Genomic DNA, 26,187 nt, shown 5'->3' on the forward strand with positions numbered 1-26,187 from the left:
CAGGTGAGGCCAGCACGGGCTCCTGAAAGTTCAGAAATAGGCAGTGTCATGCTCCCAGGTGCCTGCAGAAGCCAGCTGAAAAATGGAGCTCCCCTCACCCGCACCCTCCCTTCAAACAGACTGTGATTTGCAGGTCACTGGTTTACTGAGCCGGGCTACCCAGGCAGGACCCAAATGCCAAGCCCAGTGGTGCCCTGCAAGCTGAGCAGTGCTCAGTTCTTGCGAAAAAGGTCTGTGTGAAGGCAAGGCCTCTGCCTTGCCTCTTGCCCCAGTTGGGTGTCTGGAACAGGAAAGAACCCTTACTGCAGGAGAAGGAGGAGGGAGCAAAGGGAGTGAGCAGCTGCATGCTCCATGGGGAGGATCCCCAAAGTAGAGAGGCGCACACACACTGCTGCCCTTGACCCAGAATGCTCACAGCTACATTACAGAGCCAGGTCTCCTCAGTGCAGTGGGGCTGCTGATGAGACTGTGGGATCCTCAGGGGTCAGGACACACATTTCCCATCACTCTTCTGATGGCAAAAACCTCTGAGCTAATGCCAACCTCTGATCATTAAAAAAAAGTGCTCACAGCAGTGTGTGGTTTAGAACCATGCTCTGCGTTGTTGGAAACATGTGCACACCCATAAGTTGTTCATCACCATCCCCAAAACAGTGATGTAGGCAGAGAGCAGAGTTATTAACCCCACTTTACTGATGTGGAGACTGAGGCCCAGAGGCTCATGAAAGTTCTCAGTAAGTGGCAGGGACAGTTGCCTCCAGATGAACTGGCCCCTGGGGTCACCTGGGGCTTGGAAGGGGCCCATACACATGAGCTCCCCTCTCTTGGGGCCAGACTTGCACCTGTGCTGTACCTTCAGCCTGAATGAAGCAGGGGATGCTGGCAAAGACTCAAAGCTCTGAACCTGGGTTTTGTCTTGAGACTTCTAAGGGAGCTCTTTTGACAACTCTCTCTGTTCCCAACTGGCTGCCCCTGCATGGGGTTTTTAAGCAGCCTGGCTTTCTGCCAGGCTTGGCAGTGGACAACGCTGATTGGAAGGTTCAAAGGAGCCACTGGAATGAAGTAAATGTGCTTCTACTCTTTACCTGTTTATGGGTTGTCTGAGAACAGTGCCTGGCCTGCAGAAAGCCCCAGAGCTACCCGAGCTTCTAATCTGGGAATGGAAAGCATCAGGGTAGGAAAAGCTCTGGAGGCAAGGCACCTGCATTTGAGATCTGAATTTACAACTACCTGCCTGTGTGACATTGGGAAAGTCTCCATCCTTTCTGAGCATCAGTCTCCTCCCTGGGGAAGTGGAAATATCAGTCTCTGTGACACAGGAGCAAATGAGCTAATGTGTGCAAAGTACCTTGCACAAGAGAGACGCTCAACCACTTGTCTCCAGGTTTCGCCAAGAACTACAGAGTGAGATAGATTTGTTCCCAGTGGAGGAAACCTGGAATTTTGCTCCTAGACTATGAGCTCCTAGAGCTCAAGGTCTAGCACAGGGCTGGCCACACAGAAGGGACCTTGGAAATGTGGCAGGAGGCCAGAGATAGACAGACCCTTAGAGCTCACACCCATGCCCTCTGACCTCAAGAAGAAAGAAACCTGCTCAAAATCTCACAAATAAACTTGATCCAGTTTGTTCCAACCCTGGATCAAGTCTGAGATCTCCTTCCTGAGTCCAGCACTTTTCTTTTGCAGCCTCCCAAGCTGATGGGCAGAAATCTTTAACCCCATCACACACACACCAAGGGAGGAGGTGACTGGAGCTCCTCCTACTGGGTATGTCTAAGGTCACCAGTCTACAGAAAAGGGACTGATAGAATGGGGCCAGTATTTTTGTAGCCATCCAAATGCCCACATACCCTGTTACACTGAGGGCTCCTCTCTCCCCCTTCTTCAGGCCTACTTGCATTTAGAGGTGATGAAGATGTGGGCTGAGGGGTTGTTTTTTTGTCATACCATAGATGGAAAGCACACTGCACTTGGGGCCACCCAAATGAGGACCCTTGATGTAGGACCCCACCTTCTGGATAGCCTTCTGAAAGTCACTGAATTTCTCAGACTTTATTCTCTTTATCCATAAAGAAGGAGAATAATAGTAATCCGCCCACCCTGCTCAGCCACTGACTGGTTGGGAAGCTCAGAAGACATACTGGGCACAGCATCCCACTGTAATCTCTACGGGGAGTCACTTCTTAACATTAAATGGCTGAACACAGAAGATGTGCAAAGAGCACTGTGTCCCCTTCCTCCAACTGTACATTTCATGCCCTTTGTATGAAGGGCATTTTGTCTAGGAGCTGCCTTATGAAGGGAATAGGTGCCTGCTCCGAGCTGGAGGAAACTGCCACTTACAGTGGGGTGTAGACTGAGACAGAGATGGCATGTGACATGCACACTGAGTCTCAACTCCATGCAGGCTCTGGAACACTTGCAAATTGGAGTGCTAATGCCTTCTAGATTCTCACATTAGCAATCCTTCGACCTACCAATCGATGGAAAGAATCGAGATCGTAACTTCAAAGGGAAGGACTGAATGTTCTGCCTCCTGTTAAAACTCCATACACTAACTGCAGAGACTGGATGCCTTATTAACCTTGGGTAGTCGCCCATATGTTCAAAAGGTCAAACTTTTCTGTTCCCAGATTGCCAGAGTCATTGAGCAGTTACACTATTAAATGAATGAACAGATGCTGAAAAGGTACTTGCATTACTAAGATTTCTTATGATGATGGCCCCTGCCTGATATGTGTTCAGCACTTAGTGGTTTTCAATGGACATTAGGGTACAGTGGTAATGACACTGGCCTCTGAGTTTGTCACTTCTTTTATCTGTGACTTTAGTCAAATTGCTTAACCTCTCTGAGCCTCGGTTTCCTGGAGATATTAATAGCTTCTTCTTCCCAAGGTTATCATGACAATTATAGGAGATATTGTCCCACAAATGCTTAGCAAAGTGCCTAGACCTAGTCAATGCTCAATTAAAGTTGGTTAGTCTTACTCTTGGTTCATTTGAACTTTGTTCTCAGAGAGGGCAAAGGATGGACAAAGCCCCATAGCTAGTGAGGAGTAACTACAAGACTAGAACCCAGGTGTTTTGAGCCCTAGTCTTAGGCCAAGAACAAGTGTCACATGAGACGCACGTTTTCCTTCCAGGGAGCTCACAATTGTTTCCATGTAAATTCAAGGACTGCTTAAGGAGAGCTCTCCTCTGGGACTGATATCATTTTATTTCAAGATTTATTTGAAATATGTTTTTTGTTTGTTTCTTTTCTGGGAAAGAACAAGAGAACCAGTTAAGCTGAATGCCTGAAGCAAATCTCTGTTAGCAATGCTTTCAGGATGAGTGAGAGTGGTGCAAGAAACATGCTTCCAGATGCACACGGTTTCCTGCGACTAGGGTTCAGGGTATCATCCCTGGGTGTTATGCAGTGTCAGAAGGAGAGCAAACAAGGGAAACATCTGAGATCCAGCTAAGGCTACACTCTGTAAATGCAAGCCCAGCTTCTGCAAAGGACCTCCTTCCACTACTCACTTTCCAGGCCTAGCAATAACTTGTTTAGACAGCAGGTTTTCTGGTGAACTCACAGCCCATTCTACTTTTATTTGGTCAACCTTAGTCCATAAAGACTCAGATTCTGAGATCCTCAGCATGTGCAGCAGAGTTTCATGTTAGCACTGGGTATCTTCCTGAGGCTACAGGGATCCCCTACAGCAGCACCTGTCACATCCAGTCAAAGAAGTGGGTTCTCTCAATGTTGTCCAATGCTGTTTCAACTGTGAAGAAGACCATCTGAGAGAGGTGCTTTTGGATCCTGAGGCAAATTTTAAAAATTCTTTTATCTCCTCAACTGGGGTGAATTCTTGGTGTTCTAGGACAGCTTGAAGTTTTAGAAATAGTCAAGACATTCAGAACTCCACAGAGAACTCTTTCAGAGAATGAGGTGTGGCATAGAGGAGGCAGAGGGCTGATCTTGATCAAATTCAAAGTGTGACCCTAAAGCAATGAATGTGAATATTTGGCAAAGCTTACAAAGGGCCCTAAAGGCCATCTGCAAAGAGAAGCCAAGCCCGGAAATGATGTAAGCAATGACAGCTTCTCCAGAGTAAAAGCACAGATGGCTGCTCCAAGGACCTGTTCTCAGGACAACCCTCCCTGGAATATGTGCACTCAGCTATACACTGATCAAAACCAAGGAAGTCATGTACTGGTCACACTTTTTAAGAGTGTTGATGGAGTTGGGGAGAAGGGGAAGAGGACCCCTGTATCCACAGTCCATCAACACTTTCTCCTAGAATTTGGCCCAAGTGAATGGAAACAAGTGGGAAACAAAAGAGAAATGTAAAGTCAAACTAAAACTGATCGTGGACTCTGGGAGCATTATGAAGTTTTTCTTTACTGACTCAATTGTTGATCATAAACAAGAAGCAAGAAATATAAAGGGTAATTGGGAAGGAGGTTAGATATTCCTTTCTAGAAGAGGCCTAAGGTCTGGCAACTTGGACTGGCTGTTGACTAAGTAATGTCTCCATCTCTGCCATCCACCTGACTGCAGTCTCTGTGAGAGCTGGGGACTCCAGTAAACAAAGTTTTGTCAATGTCTATATGCTTAACTTGACAGCATATTCTCAATACGTTGTTGGTGGCTGGCAATGAAGAAAAAAGGAGATAAGATTTCAATCACGCCCTTCTACATCTGTGGAATTGTATCAGAATTTTAAAATAAAATTTAAAAACAAATAGAAAGCTGAGTTGCTGAAAGTGGATTGCCCTGGGAATTGGAAGAGACAGGCCCTCTAGTTATGTGAAGTGGCATTACCTCAGAGCCCAGGGCTTCCAGTTCTATGAAAAGGAAGGAAGCAGACCCACGGCTCTATAAGAGCCATTTCCTCTCTGCTCTATTAATTTAAGAGATTAAGCAAGCCACTCCTCTGTGGCCCTAATACCCTGAGATAACAGCTATTGTGTTTGCTGCAACTCCTGCTAACAGAGCTAATCTTGGCAGACTGGTGGTGTTGCAGGCTTTTGTTGTCAAATTAAACTAGCCAATGGCTCTCATAGTCCCTTCTATCATCATCCTGCTCCTAGAACTACCCCTGGAATCCCTAGTCCTGAGTTTCAGAACACTTGGATGATGTCTGAGTTCCCTGAGAAGACAGTAAAAGTGTGTCAGAAGAGTTTTTAAAAGGACAACAGGGCCAGAAAGTTGAATGGGAAGCCCTTTCTGCGTCCTACTCACTAGCTTTTTGTTCTTAGTCATTCTAGGAAGCTCATGCAATATATCTAGGGCTTGCCATTCTGAGTGGCTTCTATCAGGAGAAAAAGCAAAATCTTCTTTCCTCTCTCATCTTTCCTTATTTTTTTTATTGAATGGGTGCAGTGCAGTGATCACTAGACGGGGAATCCAGATGTAGCCTTAGACTGTATTTCTAGTTCTTCTAGAAACCTACAAGGGGTGGGATCAGCTCATCTCCTATATCTCTTCTGGATCAGATTTGAGTTCCTTATATTTTGGGTTGGATTCCTGCCACCAAGTTTACACAGAAAACTTCAATAACACATCTTACGTTCAAGTTTAAGATTAGAAGCATTCAACACCCCCCTCCCCCCATAGCCCATTGTCTGACCGATTCCTGGAGCTTTCTGGGCTCCTGACGATTTCCCACCATGGCGAAATGGGGAAGCATGCTCTTGATTACAAGTCGACTTTTCCAGTCATCCATTGTTTGACCTGCAATTTTATTCTTGACTCTCCAAGGCGTTTCCCAAACGACCTAGACACAGGGCTTAGGGAGACAAAAAGTACACTGTCTTTCAGATATGAAGATGAGACCACTGACCCCATGAATCACTCTGAAGACAGGTCTGTGTGGAGTCAGCCACATTCCTTTTCCCCTCTTCCCACCCACCACCCTCATTGAGTACTCCCACCCCCAAGGTTAGGGGGCATTTCTGTGAGACAGTTGGCTGGAATAAAATCGCAGTCCTTGACCAGAGGCAGAACAAAGTTCACTGGAAGGCAGAGGTGTGGATGGAGGAGCAGCTTGATGCAACTAATATAACATTGGGCTTACAGGCATGGAATCTGTGTCCTAGGTCTGGATTTGCTTTTGTGTAATATACAGTGGGATCCAGGGAAAGTCTCCTCTGTTCTCTGAGATGCAGTTTCCTTATATGAAAACATGGTGGCTAAATTAGGTGATGGCTTAGGGCCTCTTCAGCTCTACTAGAGTATGCCTTACGGTTCACAGAAGCAGCAGCCACCAACTGTGGCACTGTTAGGATACAGCCAAGTGAGCTGACTAACAGTTCAAAGACTGATAAACATAGGATGGAAGCAATGAATGTTGAAAGGGGCTCAGGAAACTCTGGTGCACCGATTTATAGGAAACTGACTGAGCAGGCTATGATCATGGCTACTCCTCCATGATGGATAAGTAGATATATGTAAACCCAGGTAAAGTTTCATTTCTTTTTGTCTTTCATGATGTAGACATGAAATAAAAGCTCTGCTAAGACATTAATATGTGAGGACAGCTCTACTTCCCATAAACCTCCTTGGCAGTACAGTATCAGGCTCTAAAATCTCAGTGTCTAAACCTCTGCCTCTGGAAATATGAAGAAGTACTTTTCCCCATTCTCTCACTGAATATCACTAAAACCTCTGGACATTACATATAAAACAAACATAATAAGACACCAAAAGGTGGAAAGAAAAAGGTATACTGGTTAGGGATCTTGGGACCTGAGCAATGATGCAGTGGCGAGTATTCTGGATTTACTTTTTGCCTCATATATACCAGACTTGGAGCTGAAGAAGTCAGAAACCCAGAATGCTTATGAACACTGACAAACAAATCCCAACAAAAGCCTACTCTTTCTAGCCAATGGACTAAGAAACGGGTAGCCTAGCAAGACAGAAAACTTTTAGACAATAACTGCTCTACTCTAGCCAAACACCATAGAAGAAAATGCAGTCCCATTATATTCCATCAGCAAAAGCCAAATGAGGAGCCTCGACTCCACCTCCACATAGCAGTAATGAGGTGCCCTTCCCCATCCCCACTAGAGTAGTATCAGTAAAAGCCTAGTGGGGAGCTGGAATCCTCACCCCTGCCCAGCAGTAATGAAGAGCACCACCCTCCCTGATGTCAATGAAGAATAAGATGGTGCCCCTTTCCCTGCCAGAGCAGTGTCAGAAGAAGTCAGCTAAAACAGATTTTAAATAAGATCCAGTCTTATAATGTAATATCCAAAATGCCCAAGTTTCAGTAGCAAAGCACTTGTCATACCAGGAACCAGTAAGATATCAAACAGAATGGAAAATACTATCGGCAGATGCCAACAGAAAGATGACACAGATGTCAGAACAGCCTGACAAGGATTTTAAAGCAGTAATCATTAAAGTGCTTCAAACAACAATTGCAACCATGCTTGGAAACAAATGAAAAAAATACAGAAAGTCTCAGCAAATAAATCAGAATTTTCAACAAAGAAACAGAACATATAAAGAAGAAGCAAATGGAAATTTTAGAACTGAAAAATACAATAATGCAAACAAATTCAATGAATAGAATCAAGAGGAGAATGGTAAGAACAGAGGAAAGAATTAAGGTAGAACAATAGAAATGATCAATCTGAACAACAGAGAGAAAATATCCTAGAAAAAAAAATAGACTCAGGGACACATAGGATTATAAACAAAAGATCCAACTTTCATGTCACCGGAATTCCAGAAGGAGAAGAGAAAGAGAATTAGGCTAAAGTATTCCAAGAAATAATGGCTGAAAACTCCCCAAAATCTGGCAAAAGACATAAATCTGTAAATTTAAGAAGCTGAGTGAACCTCAAACAGTATAAATGTAAAGAAATCCACTCCAAGACCTGTAATAACAAAACTTCTGAAACATGAAGAGAAAAGCTTTGAATGCAGTGAAACAGAAATGATACCTATAGAAGAAAAACAATTTGAATAAGAGTGAATTTTTGGTCAGAAGCCATGGATTCCAGAAGGAAGTGACATAATATTTTTCAAGTGCTGAATAAAGAAAACTGTCAACCCAGAATCCTATATTCAGTGAAAATATGCTTCAGATATGAAAGGAAGATCAAGACATTCTCAGATTAAGAGACACTAGTAAAATTAGTCAACAACATACCTCTACTAAGAGACTATCTAAAGAAAATTCTCTATGGAGAAAGGAATGATAAAAGAAAGAATATTGAACATTAGAAAGGAGTAAAGACCAATGGAAAGAGAAAAAATTATGGGTAAACATAATGGACTTTCCTTCTCTTCTTAACTTTTCCAAATTACGTTTGAAGCTTAAAACATCAATTATAACATTGCCTGATGTGTCTGTAAAGTATGTGGAAGGAATATTTAACACAACCACATTATAAAGAGGAGAATAAAGGGGTGAAAAGAGATGTAGGGTTTCATTGAAACTGGCAAAATGTTGACACCAGTAGATTATTATAAGTTATGCACATATAATGTAATATCTAGAGCAACCCCTAAAAATGCTGTACAAAAAGATAGATTCAAAAATGCTATAAATGAAACAAATGGAATTTTAAACATTGTTCGAGTAGCCCACAGGAAGTCAGAAAAAAGAAAATAGAAAAATAAAAACCATAGAACAAAGAGAAAACAAAAGTAAATTGGCAAAATTAAGCATTATCAATAAGTACAATAAATGAAAATGGTCTAAACATACCAATTAAAAGACAGAGATTGGCAAAGAAGAAAACAGAATCCAATGATAGGCTGTTGCAAGATGTTCACCTCAGATATAATGATTTAGAAAGGTTGAAAGTAAAATGATGGAAAAAGATACACCATGCAAATATTAATTTTAAAAGGTAACACAGGTGGCTCTAGTGATATCAGATAAAGTAGACTTCAGAGCAAAAACAACAACAAAAAATACCAGGGACAGATAGGGACATTACATAATGCTGAAAGTGTCAATCCACCAATAAGACATACCACTCCTAAATGTGTATGCTTTAAACAGAAAAGCTGCAAATATAGGAAGCAAACATTATTAGAACCGAATGGAGAAATAGAAAAATTCACATTTATAGTTGGAGACTTCAACACCCTCTCTGAACAATTGATAGAACAACTATACAGAGAATCAGCAAGATGCAGAAGAATCCAACAACAGGTTTCAATAAGGCCTAAATGAAATGTATAGAATGCTCCACAGGAAAGAATATAATTTACATTATTTCAAACACCCAAGGAATATATGCCAATATAGACATATTCTGGATCATAAAAACAATCCACAAAATATTAAAAGAATTGAAATAATACATGATGTTTTCTCTATGATGGAATCAAATTAGAAAACAATAACAGAAAGACAACATGAAAATCTACAAACACTTAGAAATTAAAAGGCATACTTTAAAAAAAAAATTCATGGGTTAAAGAGATCTTAAATAAAAACTACATTGAAAACATGAAAAAATGCTCATCATCATTGGTCATTAGAGAAATACAAATCAAAACTACATTGAGATACCATCTCACGCCAGTTAGAATGGCGATCATTAAAAAATCTGGAGACAACAGATGCTGGAGAGGATATGGAGAAAAAGGAACACTTTTACACTGTTGGTGGGAGTGTAAATTAGTTCAACCATTGTGGAAGACAGTGTGGCAATTCCTCAGGGATCTAGAAAAAGAAATATCATTTGACCCAGCAATACTATTACTGGGTATACACCCAAAGGATTATAAATCATTCTATCATAAAGACACATGCACACATATGTTCATTGCAGCACTGTTTACGTTAGCAAAGACCTGGAACCAACCCAAATGCCCATCAATGATAGACTGGACAAAAAAAATTGTGGCACATATACACCGTGGAATACTATGCAGCCATAAAAAAAGATGAGTTCGTGTCCTTTGTAGAGTCATGGATGAATCTAGAAACCATCATTCTTAGCAAACAGACACAAGAACAGAAAACCAAACACTACGTGTTTTCACTCATAGGCGGCTGATGAACAATGAGAACACTTGGGCACAGGGAAGGGAACAACACTCACAGGGCTAGGTGGAGGGGTGGAGGGGTTGAGGGGAGGGGAGACAGCGGCGGGGGGGGGCGGGGAGGAGGGGCAGGGATAACACCGGGAGAAATGCCTGACATAGGCGATGGTGGGGAGGGGATACAGACGTCAAACCACCGTGGCATGTATGTACCTATGCAACAATTCTGCAGGATGCAGGACGTGCACATGTACCCCAGAGCCCAAATACAATTTAAAAAAAGGAAAAGGTACGTGGTCGTAAATGTAAAACTATAAAACTTTGAGGAAAAAATAAAAATCTTTAGAGTGGAAACAAACAAACAAAAAATTAATAATCTCAACTTCCACTTAAGGAACTAGAAAAATAAAAGTAAAGTAAGCCCAAAGCAAGCAGAAGTAAAATAATAAAGAATCAAAATCAATAATACTGAAAACAGTTTGACAGCAGAGTATATGGCGACTATAGTTAACAGCAATGTATTGAATATTTCAAAATAGCTAGAAGAGAGGACTTGCAATGTTCCAAACACATAGAAATGATAAATGCTAGAGATAATGGACACTCCAAGTACCCTAACTTGATACTCACACAGTCTACACATTTCACAAAATATCATATGCACCCTGTAAAGATGTACAAATATTTGCATCAATAAAGATAATAATATTGAAGAGAGGAAACCAATAGAGAAAACCAATAAAAATCTACTTTGTTAATAAAATGTATAAATCTCTAGCTTTAAAATTTAACAAAAAATATTATTTTTAATATTAATAATAAAATGTACAAATATTCTGAATGAAAAAGGAGATATTACTATAGACTGCAGACATGAAAAGGATAATAAGGGACTACTATGAATACACATATAAATTTGGAAACTTAGATGAAATGCACCAATCATTATAAAAGTGCAAACTGCCAAAATTTACCCAATATGAAATAATCTGAATGGCTGTATAATTATGAAAGAAATCGAATTCATAATTTAAAAATCTGAAATGAAAACTTTAAGCTCAGATGACCTCACTGAAGAATTATATTAGTTGTTTAAAGAAGAATTAGCACCAATTCTACATAATATCCTACAGAAAAGAGAAGAGGGAACACCTTGACAGCAAAGACAAACACTGTACCAGTAAGAAACAAAACCCCTGCAGACCAATATTTCCCATGAATACAGACACAAAAATCCTTAAGAAAGTTTCAGCATTTTATAAAAAAGATTTATACACTGTGATCAAGTTGAGTTTATTCCTGGGGTACAAGGCTAGTTCAATATGCAAAAGCCAATCCACGTTAATCATACTTACTACCATATTACCATAATATGCTATGTTAACAGGCAAAGAATGAAACTCATGTAATCACCTCAAAACAATACTGAAAAAAGAAAAACAAAGTTGGAGGATTCACTTCCTGATTTTAAGACTTACTACAAAGCAATAGTAAGCAAAACAATGTAGCATTAGTATCAATATAGACATACAGACCAATGAAATAAACTTGAGAATTCAGAAATAAACCCATAAATCTTTTCTTTTTTTTTGAGATGGAGTCTCACTTTGTAGCCCGGGCTGGAGTGCAATGGTGTGATCTCAGCTCACTACAACCTCTGCCTCACAGGTCCAAGCAATTCTCCTGCCTCAGCTTCCTGAGTAGCTGGAATTACAGGTGCCCACCACCATGCCTGGCTAATTTTCGTGTTTTTGCTAGAGACAAGGTTTTGTCACATTGGCCAGGTTGGTCTGGAACTCCTGACCTCAAGTGATCCACCCACCTCGGCCTCCCAAAGTGCTGGGATTACAGGCGCGAGCCACCATGCCCTGCCCATAAACTCATAAATCTACAGCCAATTGATTTGCCAACACCACTCAATGGGCAAAGAATAATCTTCAACAATTGGTAGTGTGACAACTGGATATCTACATGCAAAAGAATGAAGTTGGACCCCTATCTCATATCATATATAAAAATTGATCAACAACGTAAACATAGGAGTTAAAACCGTAAAACTCTTAGAAGAAAACATAGAAGTAATACTTCATGATCTTGGATTTCTCAATGGAATCTTAACTATGACACTAAGAACATGAACAACAACAACAAAATAGATAAATTGGACTTCATGAAAACTTTTGGGCATCAAAGGATGTTATCAAGAAAGTGAAAAGACCTAGGGAATGGGAGAAAACATTTACAAATCATATGGCTAATTAAAACCTAATATCTAGAATACATAAGTAACACCTATAATATAAAAAATACAAACTACACAATAAAAACAAACAGGCAAAGGACTTGAATAGACATATTCCCAAAGAAGATATATAAATGGCCAACAAGCATATGTAACGACGTTCAACATTATTAGTCATCAGAAAAATGACAACCAAAACCATAGCATACCACTTCCCACCCACTAGAATGGCTATAACTGAAAAAAAGGAAAATAACAAGTGTTAGTGAGAAGGTGAAAAAGTTGGAACCCTCATACATTGCTGGTGGGAATTTAAAATGTCTCATCTGCTATCAAAAACAGTTTGATAGTTTCTCAAAAAATTAAACATAGAGGCCGGCCGTGGTGGCTCACGCTTGTAATCCAAGCACTTTAGAGGTCAAGGCGGGCGGATCGCCTGAGGTTGGGAGTTCAAGACCAGCCTGACCAACATGGTGAAACCTGGTCTTTAAAAAAAAAAAAAAAAATTAAACATAGAATTACCATTTGATCCTACAATTCTACTCCTAGGTATATACCCAAAAGAAATGAAAACAAGGACTCAAATAAATACTTTTGCACAAATGTTCTTAGCAGCACCAAAAGTGGAAAAATCCCAAATGTACATCAATTGATAAGAGGACAGGCAAAATTTTGGTATGTCCACACAGTGGAATATTATTCAGCCATAAAGGGAATGAAGTACTGATAACATGCTGAAACGTGAATGAACCTTGAAAACATTAAGCTAACTGAAAGAAGCCAATCATGACGGGTTACATATTGTACGATTCCATTTATATAAAATGTCTGGAATAGGTAAATCCATAGAGATAAAGCAGATTGGTGGTTGCCACGAACTGAGGGGAGGGGAAGAATGAGGACTAGCTGCTTAATCAGTATGAGGTTTTATTTTAGGGTGATGTAAATATTTAGAAATTAGATAGAGGTGATGGTTGCATAACATTATGAATGTACTAAATACCACTAGATTGTTATGTGAATTTCATCTTTCTAAAAATATAGTGACAACACCAAATGCTGGTAAGAATGCAGAGAAACTGGATCACTCATAACAACATTGCTGATGGGAATGTAAATGGTACAGTCACATTGGAAAACAGTTTGACAGTTTCTTTAAAAACTAAATATTCAACAACTATATGACCCAGTAATTGCACTCCTGGGAATTCATCCCAGAGGAATAAAGACTTATGTTTACACAAAACTTGCACACAAGTGTTTGTGGTAGCTTTATTCATAATAGTAAAAAACTGGAAACAACTCAGTAATGCTTCAATGATGATACATGTATACTATGGAAGACTACTCAGTGATACAAAGAAATACACAGTTGATACAAGCAATGGCCTGGATGAATCTGCAGAGAATGATGGTGAGTGAAAAAAAAAACACAATCCCTAAAGGTTCCATACTATATTATTCTATTTATATAACATTCTTAAAATAACAAAACTACAGAAATGGAGAACTGATTAGTGGTTTCCAGGGATTAAGGAGAGAGTGGGTATGGAAGGGAAGTAGATGTGTCTATACATGGGCAACTTCAGAGATACACATGGTTTTTGAAATGTTTGGTATTTTGACTGTATCAGTGTCAATATCCCATTTGTGATATTGCATTATCATTTCACAAGATGTTATTAGGGGAATATGGCTGAAGAGTACGTAGCATCTTATCTGTATTCTTACAACTTGATGTGAATCTACATCATCTCAAACAATAATTAAAATCATATGATCCTATCACATGATGCAGAAAAAGTCTTTGACAAAATTCAACACTCATTCATGATAAAAACCAAGAATAGAGGGGAATGTCCTTAACTTGATAAAGAATATCTACAATAAATCTACAGCTAACATCACACTTACTGGTTAAAGATTGATTGCTTTCCCTCTAAGAGTGACAACAAGGCAGGGTTATCTGCTCTTGACACTGCTATTCAACATAATACTAGAAGCTCTAGCTGGTATTAGGCAAGAACATAAATAAGGCAAGAACATAAAATAAAATGTGCACATCTTGAAAAAGGAGAAGTAGTTGCCCCCATGCCACACTGCCATTGCTGACACTGTGAATGCCTGCATGGAAGCTGGCAACACCTGCCCCTGCCAGCACCCATCCCAGCCAAAGAACGTGCACCCTGCCATTCTGCTACTGTTGCTGGCACAGGTGAACGAGCATGGATCCTGTTGCTACTGCCTGATGGAGTGCTTTGGCTGCCACCATCCATTGGAGTGTTGTGACCAGCAGTCTGGGAACACCTCAGCCCCTTCAGCACAGCATGTTTCTAACCTTGAAGGGCCAGAGAACAAACCTGAGGACCTGATACCAGCTCCCCAGAGTTAGAACATACAGCCCAGAAGTCCTGAACTGAGCTTTACCACACAAAAATCTCCCAGAAACAAAGCTAGCCAACTGAACCCACCTTATATCACAATCAAAACCCCAAGGACATCAAAAAAGAAAAAAAATATGCAAAAGAATACAACTTCAAAGACTGAAAGAATTTCAGCCCCCAAAGATGAGAAAGAAATAGGCCAAGAACTCTGGCAACTCAAAAAGCCAGTGTCTTCTTACCTCCAAATGTACACACTACTTCCCCATAATGGTTCTTTACCAGGCTGAAATGACAGAAATAGAATTCAGAATCTGGAGAAGAATGAAGATCACCAAGCTTAAGGAGAAAGTCAAAACCCAATCCAAGGATTCTGAGGACAATAAAACAATACAGGAGATGAAAGACGAAATGGCCATCTTAAGAAAGAGCCAAACTGATCTGAGAGAGCTGAAAAAGTCACTTCAAAAATTTTGGCATACAACCAAAAGTATTAACAGTAGAGGAAAGAATCTCAGAGCTTGAAGACTGGCTCTGGCTCTTCGATATAGCTCAGACAAAAATAAAGAAAAAGCAATAAAGAAGAATGACCAAAACCTCTGAGAAATATGGGATTATTTAAAGAGATCACATCTATGACTCACTGGCATCCCTGAAAGAGGAGGAGAGAAAGTAAACAACTTGGAAAACATATTTCAGGATATTGTCCGCAAAAATTTCCCCAACCTACCTAGACAGGCCAGCATTCACATTCAGGAAATGCAGAGAACCCCTGAAAATATTACACAAGAAGACCATATCCAAGATATATAGTCATCACATTCTCCAAGATAGAAAAACAAAAAACAAAAACATGTTAAAGGCAGATAGAGAGAAGGGGCATGTCACCTAAAAAGGAAACCCCATCAGGCTAACAGCAGACCATTCCTCAGAAACCCTACATGCTAGAAAAGATTGGGAGCCTATTTCCAGCATTCTTAAAGAAAATAATTTACAACCAAGAATTTTATTTATAGCCAAACTAAGCTTCATATGTGAAGGAGAAATAAGATCCTTCTCAGACTAGCAAATATGAAGGGAATTCATTAACAACAGACCTGCCTTACAAGAGGTCCTGAAAGGAGTGCTAAATATGAAAAGGAAAGACTGTTACCAGCCATTACAAAAACACACTTAAGTACATAGACCAGTGACACTATAAAGCAACCACACAAACAAATATGCGTAATAACCAGTAAACAACAGGATGACAGGATCAAATCCACTGTCAATACTAGCCTTGAATGTAAATAAGCTACATGCCCCAATTAAAAGCCACAGAGTGCCAAGTTAGGTAAAGAAGTGAGACCCAATGGTATGCTATCTTCATGAGACTCAGCTCACATGCAGTGACATCCACAGGCTCAAAGTAAAGTGATTGAGAAAAATCTACCAAGCAAACCAAAAAACACAATAAAAGCAGGGGTTTCCATTCTTATTTCAGATGAAACAGACTTTAAACCAACAAAGATAAGAGAAGACAAGAGCATTACATAATGGTAAAGGGTTCAATTCAACAAGACCTAACTATCGTAAATACATATGCACCCAACACAGGAGCATCAGATTCATAAAGCAAGTTCTTAGAGACCTCCAAAGAAACTTAGATAACCACACAATAATAGTGGGAGACTTCCACCCTCCACGGACAATATTAGATCATTGGGGCAGAAAACTAACAAAGATATTTAGGACCTGAACTCAGAACTTGACCAACTGGACCTAATAGATATCTACATAACTCTCCACCCCAAAACAACAGAATACACATTCTTATCATCTGCACATGGCACATACTCTAAAACCAACCACACAATCAGACATAAAACAATCCTCAGGAAATTTAAAAAAACTGAAATCATACCAACCATATTCTTGGATCACAGTGCAATAAAAATAGGAATCAATACTAAAAGTTGCTCAAAACCATACAATTACATGGAAATTGAACAATGTCCTCCTAAATGACTTCTGAGTAAATAATGAAATTAAGGAAGAAATCAATTTGAAACTAAGGAGAACAAAGATACAACATACCAGAATCTCTGGGACACGGCTAAAGCAGTGTTAAGAGGGAATTTTATAGCACTATTTAGTCCACATCAAAAAGTTAGAAAGATCTGTTTATGATGAATATAGACACAAAAATCTTCAAAATACTCATAAACTGAATCCAGCAGGACATCAAAAAGCTAATTCATCATGATCAAGTAGGTTTTATCTTTGTGATGCAAGTCGGTTCAACATATGCAAATCAATAACTGTGATTCATCCCACAAACAAAACCCACATGATCATCTCAATAGATATAAAAAAGGCTTTCAATAAAAGTCAATATCTCTTCATGTTAAAAACCCTCAGCAAACTAGGCATTGAAGGAACATATTTCAAAGTAATAAGAGCCATCTATAATAAGCCTACAGCCAACATCATACTAAATGGGCAGAAGCTGGAAGTAGTCCCCATAAAAATTGGGACAAGAAAATGATGCTCTCTCTTACCACTCCTATTCAACATAGTATTGGAAGTCCTGTCTAGAGCAATCAGGCGAGAGAAATACATAAAGGGCATCCAAACAGGAAAAGAGGAAGCCAAACTATCCATTTGCAGATGATATGATTCTACTCCTAGAAAATCCCATATTCTTGCCCAAAAGTTACCTGATCTGATAAAGAACTTCAGCAAAGTTTCGAAATACAAAATCAATGTTCAAAAATTAGTAGCATTCCTATACTACAACAACATCCAAGCTGAGAGCCAATTAAGAATGCAATCCCATTCACAATAGCTACAAAAAGAGTAAAATTGCTGGGAATATGGCTAACCAAGGAGGCGAAATATCTCTACAAGGAGAGTTACAAAACACTGCTCAAATAAATCAGAAATGACACAAACAAATGGAAAAACATTCCATGCTCATGGATAGAAAGAATCAATATTATTAAAATGGCCATGTTGCCTGAAACAATTTACAGATTCAATGCTATTCCTATCAAACTAAAGATGACATTCTTCACAGAATTAGAAAAAAGTTTTTTTTAATTCATATGAAACCAAAAAAGAGCTGAAATAGTCAAGGCAATCCTAAGCAAAAAGAACAAAGCTGAAGGCATCATGTTACCCAACTTCAAACTATACTGCAATGCTACAGTACCCAAAACAGCAAGGTACTGGTATAATAACAGACACATAGACCAATGGAAGAGTTTAGAGAGCCCAGAAATAATGCTGCACAGTTACAACCATCTGATCTTCAACAAAGTTGACAACAAGCAATGAAGAAAGAACTTCATATTCAATAAATGGTACTGGGATAACTGGCTAGCTATATGCAGAAGACTGAAACTTGGCCCCTTCCTTACACCATATACAAAAATCAACTCCAGGTGGTTTAAAGACTTAAATGTAAGACCTCAAACTATAAAAATCCTGGAAGATAACTTAGGAAAATCATTGTGGATATAGGCTCTGGCAAAGATTTTATGACAAAGATGCCAAAAGCAATAGCAACAACAACAAAAAACACCCCAAAATTGACAAATGAGACCTAATTAAACTAAGGAACTTCTGCACAGTGAAAGAAATTATCAACAGAGTAAACAGACAACCTACAAAATGGGAGAAAATATTCTCAAACTATACATCCAACAAAGGTCTAGTATCTAGAATCTATAAGGAACTTAAATCAATAAGCAAAAAATAACTCCATTAAAAAGTAGGCAAAGCACATGAATAGATTATTTTCAAAAGAAGTCATATATGTGGCAAACAAGCATATGAGAAAATGCTCAGCATCAGTAATAGAGACGCAAATCAAAATCACAATGAGATACCATCTCACCCCAGACATTTAATGGCTATTAAAATGTCAAAAACTAACAGGTTGTGGAGAAGGGGGACACTTATACACTACTACACACTTATACACTGCTAGTGGGAATGTATAACTAAATGACCTAATAGACATCTACAGAAGAAAAGCAATTTAGTGATTTCTCAAGGAACTCAAAGCAGTATTAACATTTGACCCAGCCATCCCATTATTGGGTATATACCCAAGGGAATATAAATCATTCTACCATAAAGACACATGCACGCATGTGTTCACCACAGCACTATTCACAATAGCATAGATATGGAATCAGTCTAAATGTCCATCAACAATATACTAGATAAAGAAAGTGTGGTACATATACACCCTGAAATATCATGCAGCTGTAAAAGAAAAGGAGAGTGTCCTTTGTATCAACATGGATGCAGCTGGTGGGCATTATTATAAGTGAAAAGAGTGAGAGTGTCAAAAATAAAAAAAAGAAAGAAAGAAGAAAAGAAAAGAAAATGGGCAAAAGACATGAAGAGGCATTTCATTGAATTTCACTGAAGAGTATATAGAGATGACAAATAAAAACATGCAAAGACATTCAACATCATTAGCTACTAGGGAAATACAATTTAAAACCACAATGAGATACCACTACCTACTTAACATAATGGCTAAGCTAAAAAACAATGACAACATCAAATGATGGTGAGAAAGTGGAGAAACTGGATCACTCATTTACTGCTGGTGGAAATCAGTTTGGCAGTATCACAACTAAACATGCAACTTCCACATGACCCAGCAATTGTACCCCTGGGCATTTATCCCAGAGACATGAAAATTTATATCCAAAATTTATATACAAAAATTTATATTTTAGAATAGAAAAAGCTTCATATAAATTTTAAAAAATTTTATACAGAAACCGGCACCAATATCAATTTCCTGGTTTTGATATTGTGCTATAGTTATATGAGATGTAACCATTGGGAAAACTAGACGTAAGCTACGGGAGGGGGGCCTCTCTACTGTGTTTGCAACTTCCTGTGAATTTAATTTTGCCCAAGCAAGAAACTAACTGCTATTTCAAAAGGATTTCAGAGTCCAGATCCAGGTACATCAATTCTTCTTACTGCGTAGCACGATTTTTTTCAATCAACTTTTGACGTTTGTATAGACTTTCTTATTAAAAAAAAAAAACAATTCCCACCCAAATATTTCTTGGGTGCTTCAGGGGCTAAGCCTGAGGCCTCAGGTGTGACCTCATACAAATGCAAGGGTATAGAGACATCCCAGTAAAGACAAAATGGCATATGATATACAGTGCACCCAAATGAAGAGACCTCTGATACTGCTAAGGCCATCACTAACTCCCTCGTCCAGATGGACCCAGCATCTCCAGCCTCTCTGGAGGATGGAAGCTCAGATCTCGTTATAGGACTGGCAACACAAAATCTACCAACTTCAAACAAGCTGCCCATTCAGCCCTAAAGAAAAAAAGTTTAAAATGCTGCTTTGGCTTTTAAAGACTCCACCCTATTGATTTTATGCCTTCCCCCTTTGTGACCCCTGGAGCCAACGTAAAGGGGACAGGTGAGGGATAGCGGCCAAGACTTCCTAACAAAGGCCTGCTTCTCTGGTGTGCAGTAGCTGCCTACTCCCTCATCACCACAATCATCATCAGGTACTGGTTGGACCCAGGGAGCAGGGCCAATGGAGGAGACACTGGAGAGGGATCATTGCCTGTAAACTGACTTTGGTCCAAGTTGAAAGGTATCTCACAACCTCAGCACACTGGCCTGTGGACACAGCTTTGTTTCTTCTTTCCCTCTAGGTGAATCCAGGCCTATGAAATAGCCCTTGGGCAGACCTTTCTGTCTGAAACAGGAGTTTTGAATCCCAAAGCCTGGATGTGTACCATCTTTCCATGGCAATGTTTATGAGCACCTGCCCAGGAAGCCTATGCCTCTGATAAAAAGAAACCAGTGCCCCGGCAATGTTTCTCACCCATGCACAATCCCGGGGTAAAGAGGAACGTCAAAGCCATCTGTCACATGTAATTTGGAGTTCAGTCAAATAAATCTTTGGGACTTCAACTCTTGATTTTATATTATATCCATGTTTGCTTTAATATAGGAAAAAATACCTGCATCCTCAAGTAAATGGATGTTCCAGGGAAATGTGTTGCTCGGTGGCTTTGTTTCCTGTGGACCCAGGGAGTGGGGTGGGGTGAGAAGTGTACTCACACCTTAGTCACAGAAACAGAGGTCTGTGGGCAGTCTCTTTTCCCACCTCAGGCTCTAAGTACACACATGGGAGCCCTTAGCCACCCATACCCAGAAGAAGATATGAAAGAGAGCAAAGGCCCTCTGCCCTGGGCTCTGAAGGCACCTCAGTAACCCCAGAGTTATCACTGGTTTATCCCTCCCTGCATTAGCTACAGCCTCTTGCATGTGATCCTTTGCTCCCAGACCAGTGGACCCTGCTGGATCCCTGATGCCCATCTCAAAGTGCCAGTTGGAGCTAGATCTACCTTGCTGTCACCTGGCTCTAGGCATGAAAGGAAGGAAATGAGGAACCAAATCAAAGGCACCTGGCAAGAAAGGAAGGGGAGTATGTGGATATTGATGGAGCAAACCCGAAAGGATGAAATCTTTTTTAGAAGCTCAAAGGTGTCTGAGTCCCACAACCTTCACCGAATCAGAGGAAAAATGAACTAAGGGGCAGAAACAACTTTGGGCTTCAGCCTGGAAGGTCCAAAGGTGAGCTGCATTGTGAAGCGAAGCTCTGTACTGCTTCTGAGCTGTACCCTTGGTGACTCCATGTAAGTTGCTGGACATGCCTGACTCTGTCCCTCATCCTAATATCTTCTTCCTCTGTTTCCTGGATGGGGTGAGGATGAGGAGACACGTGTGGTTCAGGCATTCCCAAGAAAGTTCTGAGGTGAGGCCATCATATCCTACCTGGAGTCTCCAGACTATTGGGCAGATTTGGGGTTAGGGCAGAAGGCATTCATTATTAGAGTCATCATTCTTCAAGGGTGAAATTCGACCCTCAAAGAAAAGCCAAAAGAACTCCTGCTTTCAAATGAGCTTGCAGAAGAACAGAACACATCTACTTGGGTGAAGATAATGTTGATGGCAGAGTAATTCAAATGTATCTTCAAACATGTATGTTGATGTTATGGATTCATAATGTACTTCAAAATGTGATTTTATTTGGAAATAAAACCATTGAAGATGCAATGAGCTTAGATGATGTCTTACTGAAGTAGGGTGGTCCCTTAATTCTATATGATTGGTATCCTTATAAAAAGGGGAGATTTGGACACAGAAACATGCACACAGAGAGAGCACTATGTAAAGACTGGAGTTCTGCTGCCTCAAGCCAAGGATCTACTGGAAGCCAGAAGAGAGGCCTGAAACAGGTCTTTCCATGGAGCTGTCAGAAGTGTGGCCCTGCTGACTCACCTTGATCTTGGACTTGCAGCCTCCAGAACTGTGAGACAATCAATTCAGTTGCTTAAGTCATCCAGTTTTTCATACTTTTTAATGCAAACCCTAGCAAACTAATACATTGGGGATAAAAATGTTCCTGCAGGCAAGGTGAAGATACCAGTGGAGACTGGTCCATTTCCACAGCAGATCATACTTGCTGGTTACTTTGAGCTTCTGGGCATGCTTAGTCTTCTGTGGTGAGGGACTGACCATCTCTCATTAGGATGAATAAGAGCTGGAACATCCTGAGCCCAGGGCAGTCCTTGGCTTTTGGCACTTAGAGAACACCTAGCTCTGGATTCTTATTATTCTGCCATCCCCATGAGCCTGAAACCAGGGAGCATTTATCTCAGGTGGCTCTCAACCAGAGAACCCAACAAAATACTTTGCTCATGGCAAATGCTTATAAACTTTTGTAGACAAAACTGTGGTACAGGAGCCATATGGGAATGGAGAAGAAACAATCGGAAGGCAGCATCTACAAGGAAGTTTTGCATGGCTTGATGGCCAGCGGAAGATAGACCAGGAGGCTTAGGCCATTCCTACTTTTCAGACCTCTGGCCTGGATGGTGGAAAGAAATGTGGGGCTGCTGATAGGCAGAGAATGCTGTACCAGCAATAGACTCCTGAAGCCACTGTCAGTCATGACCACTTCTTGCTGTAATTACAGTAGATCACCCTGCTGTACTAGGGACTAGCTAACTGTTCCTAGTTACTATACACCACTAAAAACCTTAGTGTTATGCTAGGGCATGAGTAAAGTAGGATGCCTTGATCCAGGAAACCAGGCCTGGGAGAAGCAGAAGAGCCCAAGCTGGAGACAGGCAGGGCAAAGACATGCAGGCCAGCCTCCTACATATCAGTATAGCCAAGGCTTTAGAGCTCAACAAGCAGGGCCTGAAACAGAAAGGTTGGCTCCTCAGTCATGAGTTATGGGGCTCTGGGAAAGCTGCTTAAACTTTAGGACTCGGTTTCCTCATATGTAAAATGCAAAGTTGTATACAGGAATATAACAGCTACCTTTGGGTGCCTGCTATGAGTCAGACACTGGGCTTGACAATTTACACAGAGCATTTCACTGGTTCTCTCTAACAACCTCACAAGGTACATAGGAAGAGCCTTCTGTACAGATGCTCCCTCTGTGTTCCCCTGGCCTTTGGCAGGAACTATTTATCTAGCATTTGACTCCTTCTTTAGACTGTAAATTTTTGTGAGAGAGGGAAACATGTCTTACATGTGGCTGTAGCCCTAGTGTTCAGAGCATAGTAGGGTCTCGGGAATGATCTCATGAATGGATCTGCAGGGTGAATTCAAGCTTGGGTGGAAGGCTGAACTAGAACTCTCTGAAGTCATCACCAAACCTAGAACCTGGATGACTTGGTGTGCTGGAGCCCAAGTGAGCTTAGCAATGCATAACACATTGCTTAATATTTCTGTGCATTTTAAAGGACTGTTTTGACACTATGTAAGAGCTGCAAGGCATATAATTACAGCCTTGTGCTAACAGATATATCAATATTCTAAAACACCACTTTTAGTTTTGAAAAGTTGATTTTAAAAAGCTCAAAGTGATGTGGAGAAGTTGAAATTCTCATACCTCATTGGTGGGAATGTAAAACAGTGAGGCTGTTATGAGAAACTAACAGAGTAGTAGCTATATAATCCTGCAATTCCACTCCTAGGTATATGCCTAAGAGAGTTGAAAACATAGATTCCTACATAATCTTGAACAGGAATGTTCATAGACACACTACTCATAGTAGTAGCACAAAGTGAAAACAACCCAAATATTTATCAACAAATGAGTGGATAAAATGTGGTCTAGCCATAGAGTATAATATTATCCATAAAAAAGAATGAAGTACTGATCCATGCTATAACATGGATGAACCATTTAAACATCATGCTAGGTGAAAGAAGCCAGATACAAAAACCCACATATTGTATTAATCAACTTATATGAAATGTCCAGAAGAGGCAAATTCATAGAGACTGAAGTAGCTTAGCAGTTGCCTAGGGCTGAGGGAAGGAAGGGAGAATGTGGACTGACTACTAATGGTAACAGGATTTCTTTTGAGGGTGCAAATGTTCTTTAATTACTTGTGATGATGGTCGCACATCTCTGTGAAAACACTAAAACACATTGAATTGTACACTTTCAATGGGTGAACTGTATTGTATATGAATCATATCTTAATAAGGCTTTTTTTTTTGTAAGTCCAAATTGTTATCATTCTGCTCTAATTTGGGATTTTAGAAAGATGTTTCCTTTAGAGAAAAGATAAAGCAAAATCTTTTAAATTTTGAAGGAAAAATATGTTTATATCCTCTACCATTAGCAAGACCGGCTCCCTTTGAAATGGGTCATCAACACACCTTTTTTCCCCTCTTTATATGCTGACCCAGCAGTGCTGGAAACCTTGTTCTAGCAACCCACATAATCAATGAACAACTTGCAAGTTCGTGCAGGAATATTCTAAGCTCCGGTTGATCCTACTTTTCACATTGCTACCACTGCTGCTCCCCGGGAACTCCCAATCTCCGTCCTTTTGATTTCAGGAAATTTTCATGTCACTGAGGTTAAAAATGCCCCCTTCTCATCTGGGTGTCATGTGCTACTCAGTGATGAATCAGCTTGAGGCCAGGACTTCCTGGCAAGTACAAGCATCCCATAATCCCACAAAGTGGGCTCAGATGGCAGAACCCTGCTTGAAGGAGCCAAGAATTGTACAAACCGACAAGTCAATTGAGAGCAAACTGTTTCTCAAGCTGACCATGCTCTGGACTCTAAACTCAAACAGCACACAGGAACCACTCAATATGGCAGAGAAGAGAGCTTTCTGGAACTTGGGGACATCAAGAAATGAGGGCAGACCAAGACTATCTTACAATAACAATAGCAGTGCTGATCTTGTCACGTGATAGACTGCAGAACTCGCCTTCAAGGTAATGTGAGTCCAAGTTTTCTCAAGTCCTTATTTCTTGAAGAAGAAAATTTGAACTTGTTCAGCATCATCTTTTCCTATGCTATGAACATCATACACTTCGAGAATTCAAAGATACCTTGGATTTGAAGTGGCAGTCCAAACTGAAAAGGGAAGTGATCTATGTGCTAGTTTTCCCATGAGCTAAATGCCTGCAGGCTTAATTCCCTTAAGCGTTTCCATAGTTGACCATCAAAGTTGGAGTGTGTTGGAGGGTGCTGTTCCGGTGTCCATTGCAGGGACAGACCATCCCACTCATTAGCTGGTAGACTCTCTCTCTCTTCTGGAAAGTACTAGAAGCCCTGAGGAAAAGGGTCCCTCTTTAAGCTTGGGATTATTCCTATCAGTACTGGTAGGCATAGGTTCCTCTACCTTCCCATCAAATTGCTGTTCCGGTGGTTCTACAGCTGACTAGCAAAGGAAGCAGGAGCAGCAGCTGATCTTTTCTTTTTCTGCCCTTATGGACTGCTCAATCGTAGCCCCAAAGGTACACACACACACACACACACACACACACACACACACACAGAGTATGTTTTTCCCCCTGGAAATGATTTTAAAAACAACGTGTCCTTAGACTTACCCTATAGGAACAACTGGAAATGCTGCGGTAGGCAGGAGGAAAATGTTGGAAATTGTTTGGTTTTGTAGCAATTTCAGCAAGCAGTTGTCTCAAAGTGTAGAAACAGTTTGTGAATATGTTATACTTGGGCCCAGGTGCCAGTCAAACCAGCTGGCCCAACAAAGGTTTACAAAGCATTTTTAGCTGGTAGTCTAGGAGAAATAATGAACTGAACATGGGTTCGAGGACCAGGAGACCTGAGTTCCACTTCCATCTATAGGTCATTCGACCTCTTTGAGTCTCAGGTTTCTGATCTACAAAATGGGGCTGATCCTCCTTACTCTCGTCTCCTCCCATAGTGCAGGTGAGGATCAAATGAGACCTTGAACCAGAAACCCCTTGGACAGGGTGGTGCTGTGTGCACTGAAGGCACAAGGGAAGGGCAACCCTTTTTTGCAATGCAGGCAATGGAGCCAGCAACTGAGCTGAAGGAATCAGCTTTCTGTTCTCCTCTTTTATAGTAAAGCTTGGTTAGAATCCTAGAATGTTAATATCAGGAGGGAAAACTAGAGATTATAAGGTCCAGGCTAGGTGCGGTGGCTCATGTCTGTAATCCCAGAACTTTGTGAGGCCGAGGTGGGTGGATCACTTGAGGTCAGGAG

General features: G+C 40.5%; 1 protein-coding gene across 1 annotated transcript in view; it reads right to left on the bottom strand.

The window, feature by feature from the left end:
• The window catches only part of MAMLD1 (mastermind like domain containing 1), a 91,737-nt gene that overhangs the window by 59,913 nt on the left and 5,637 nt on the right, over positions 1-26,187 (bottom strand). The window contains 1 exon segment of the mRNA XM_012477340.3: positions 5,616-5,774. Within this exon segment, the coding sequence (XP_012332763.2) occupies positions 5,616-5,711 (96 nt within the window). The 5' untranslated portion in view covers positions 5,712-5,774.

Source organism: Aotus nancymaae, unplaced genomic scaffold (genome assembly GCF_030222135.1).
Source record: "Aotus nancymaae isolate 86718 unplaced genomic scaffold, 86718_ANA_hifiasm-v0.15.2.pri h1tg000004l, whole genome shotgun sequence".
Classification (NCBI taxonomy): Eukaryota; Metazoa; Chordata; class Mammalia; order Primates; family Aotidae; genus Aotus; species Aotus nancymaae.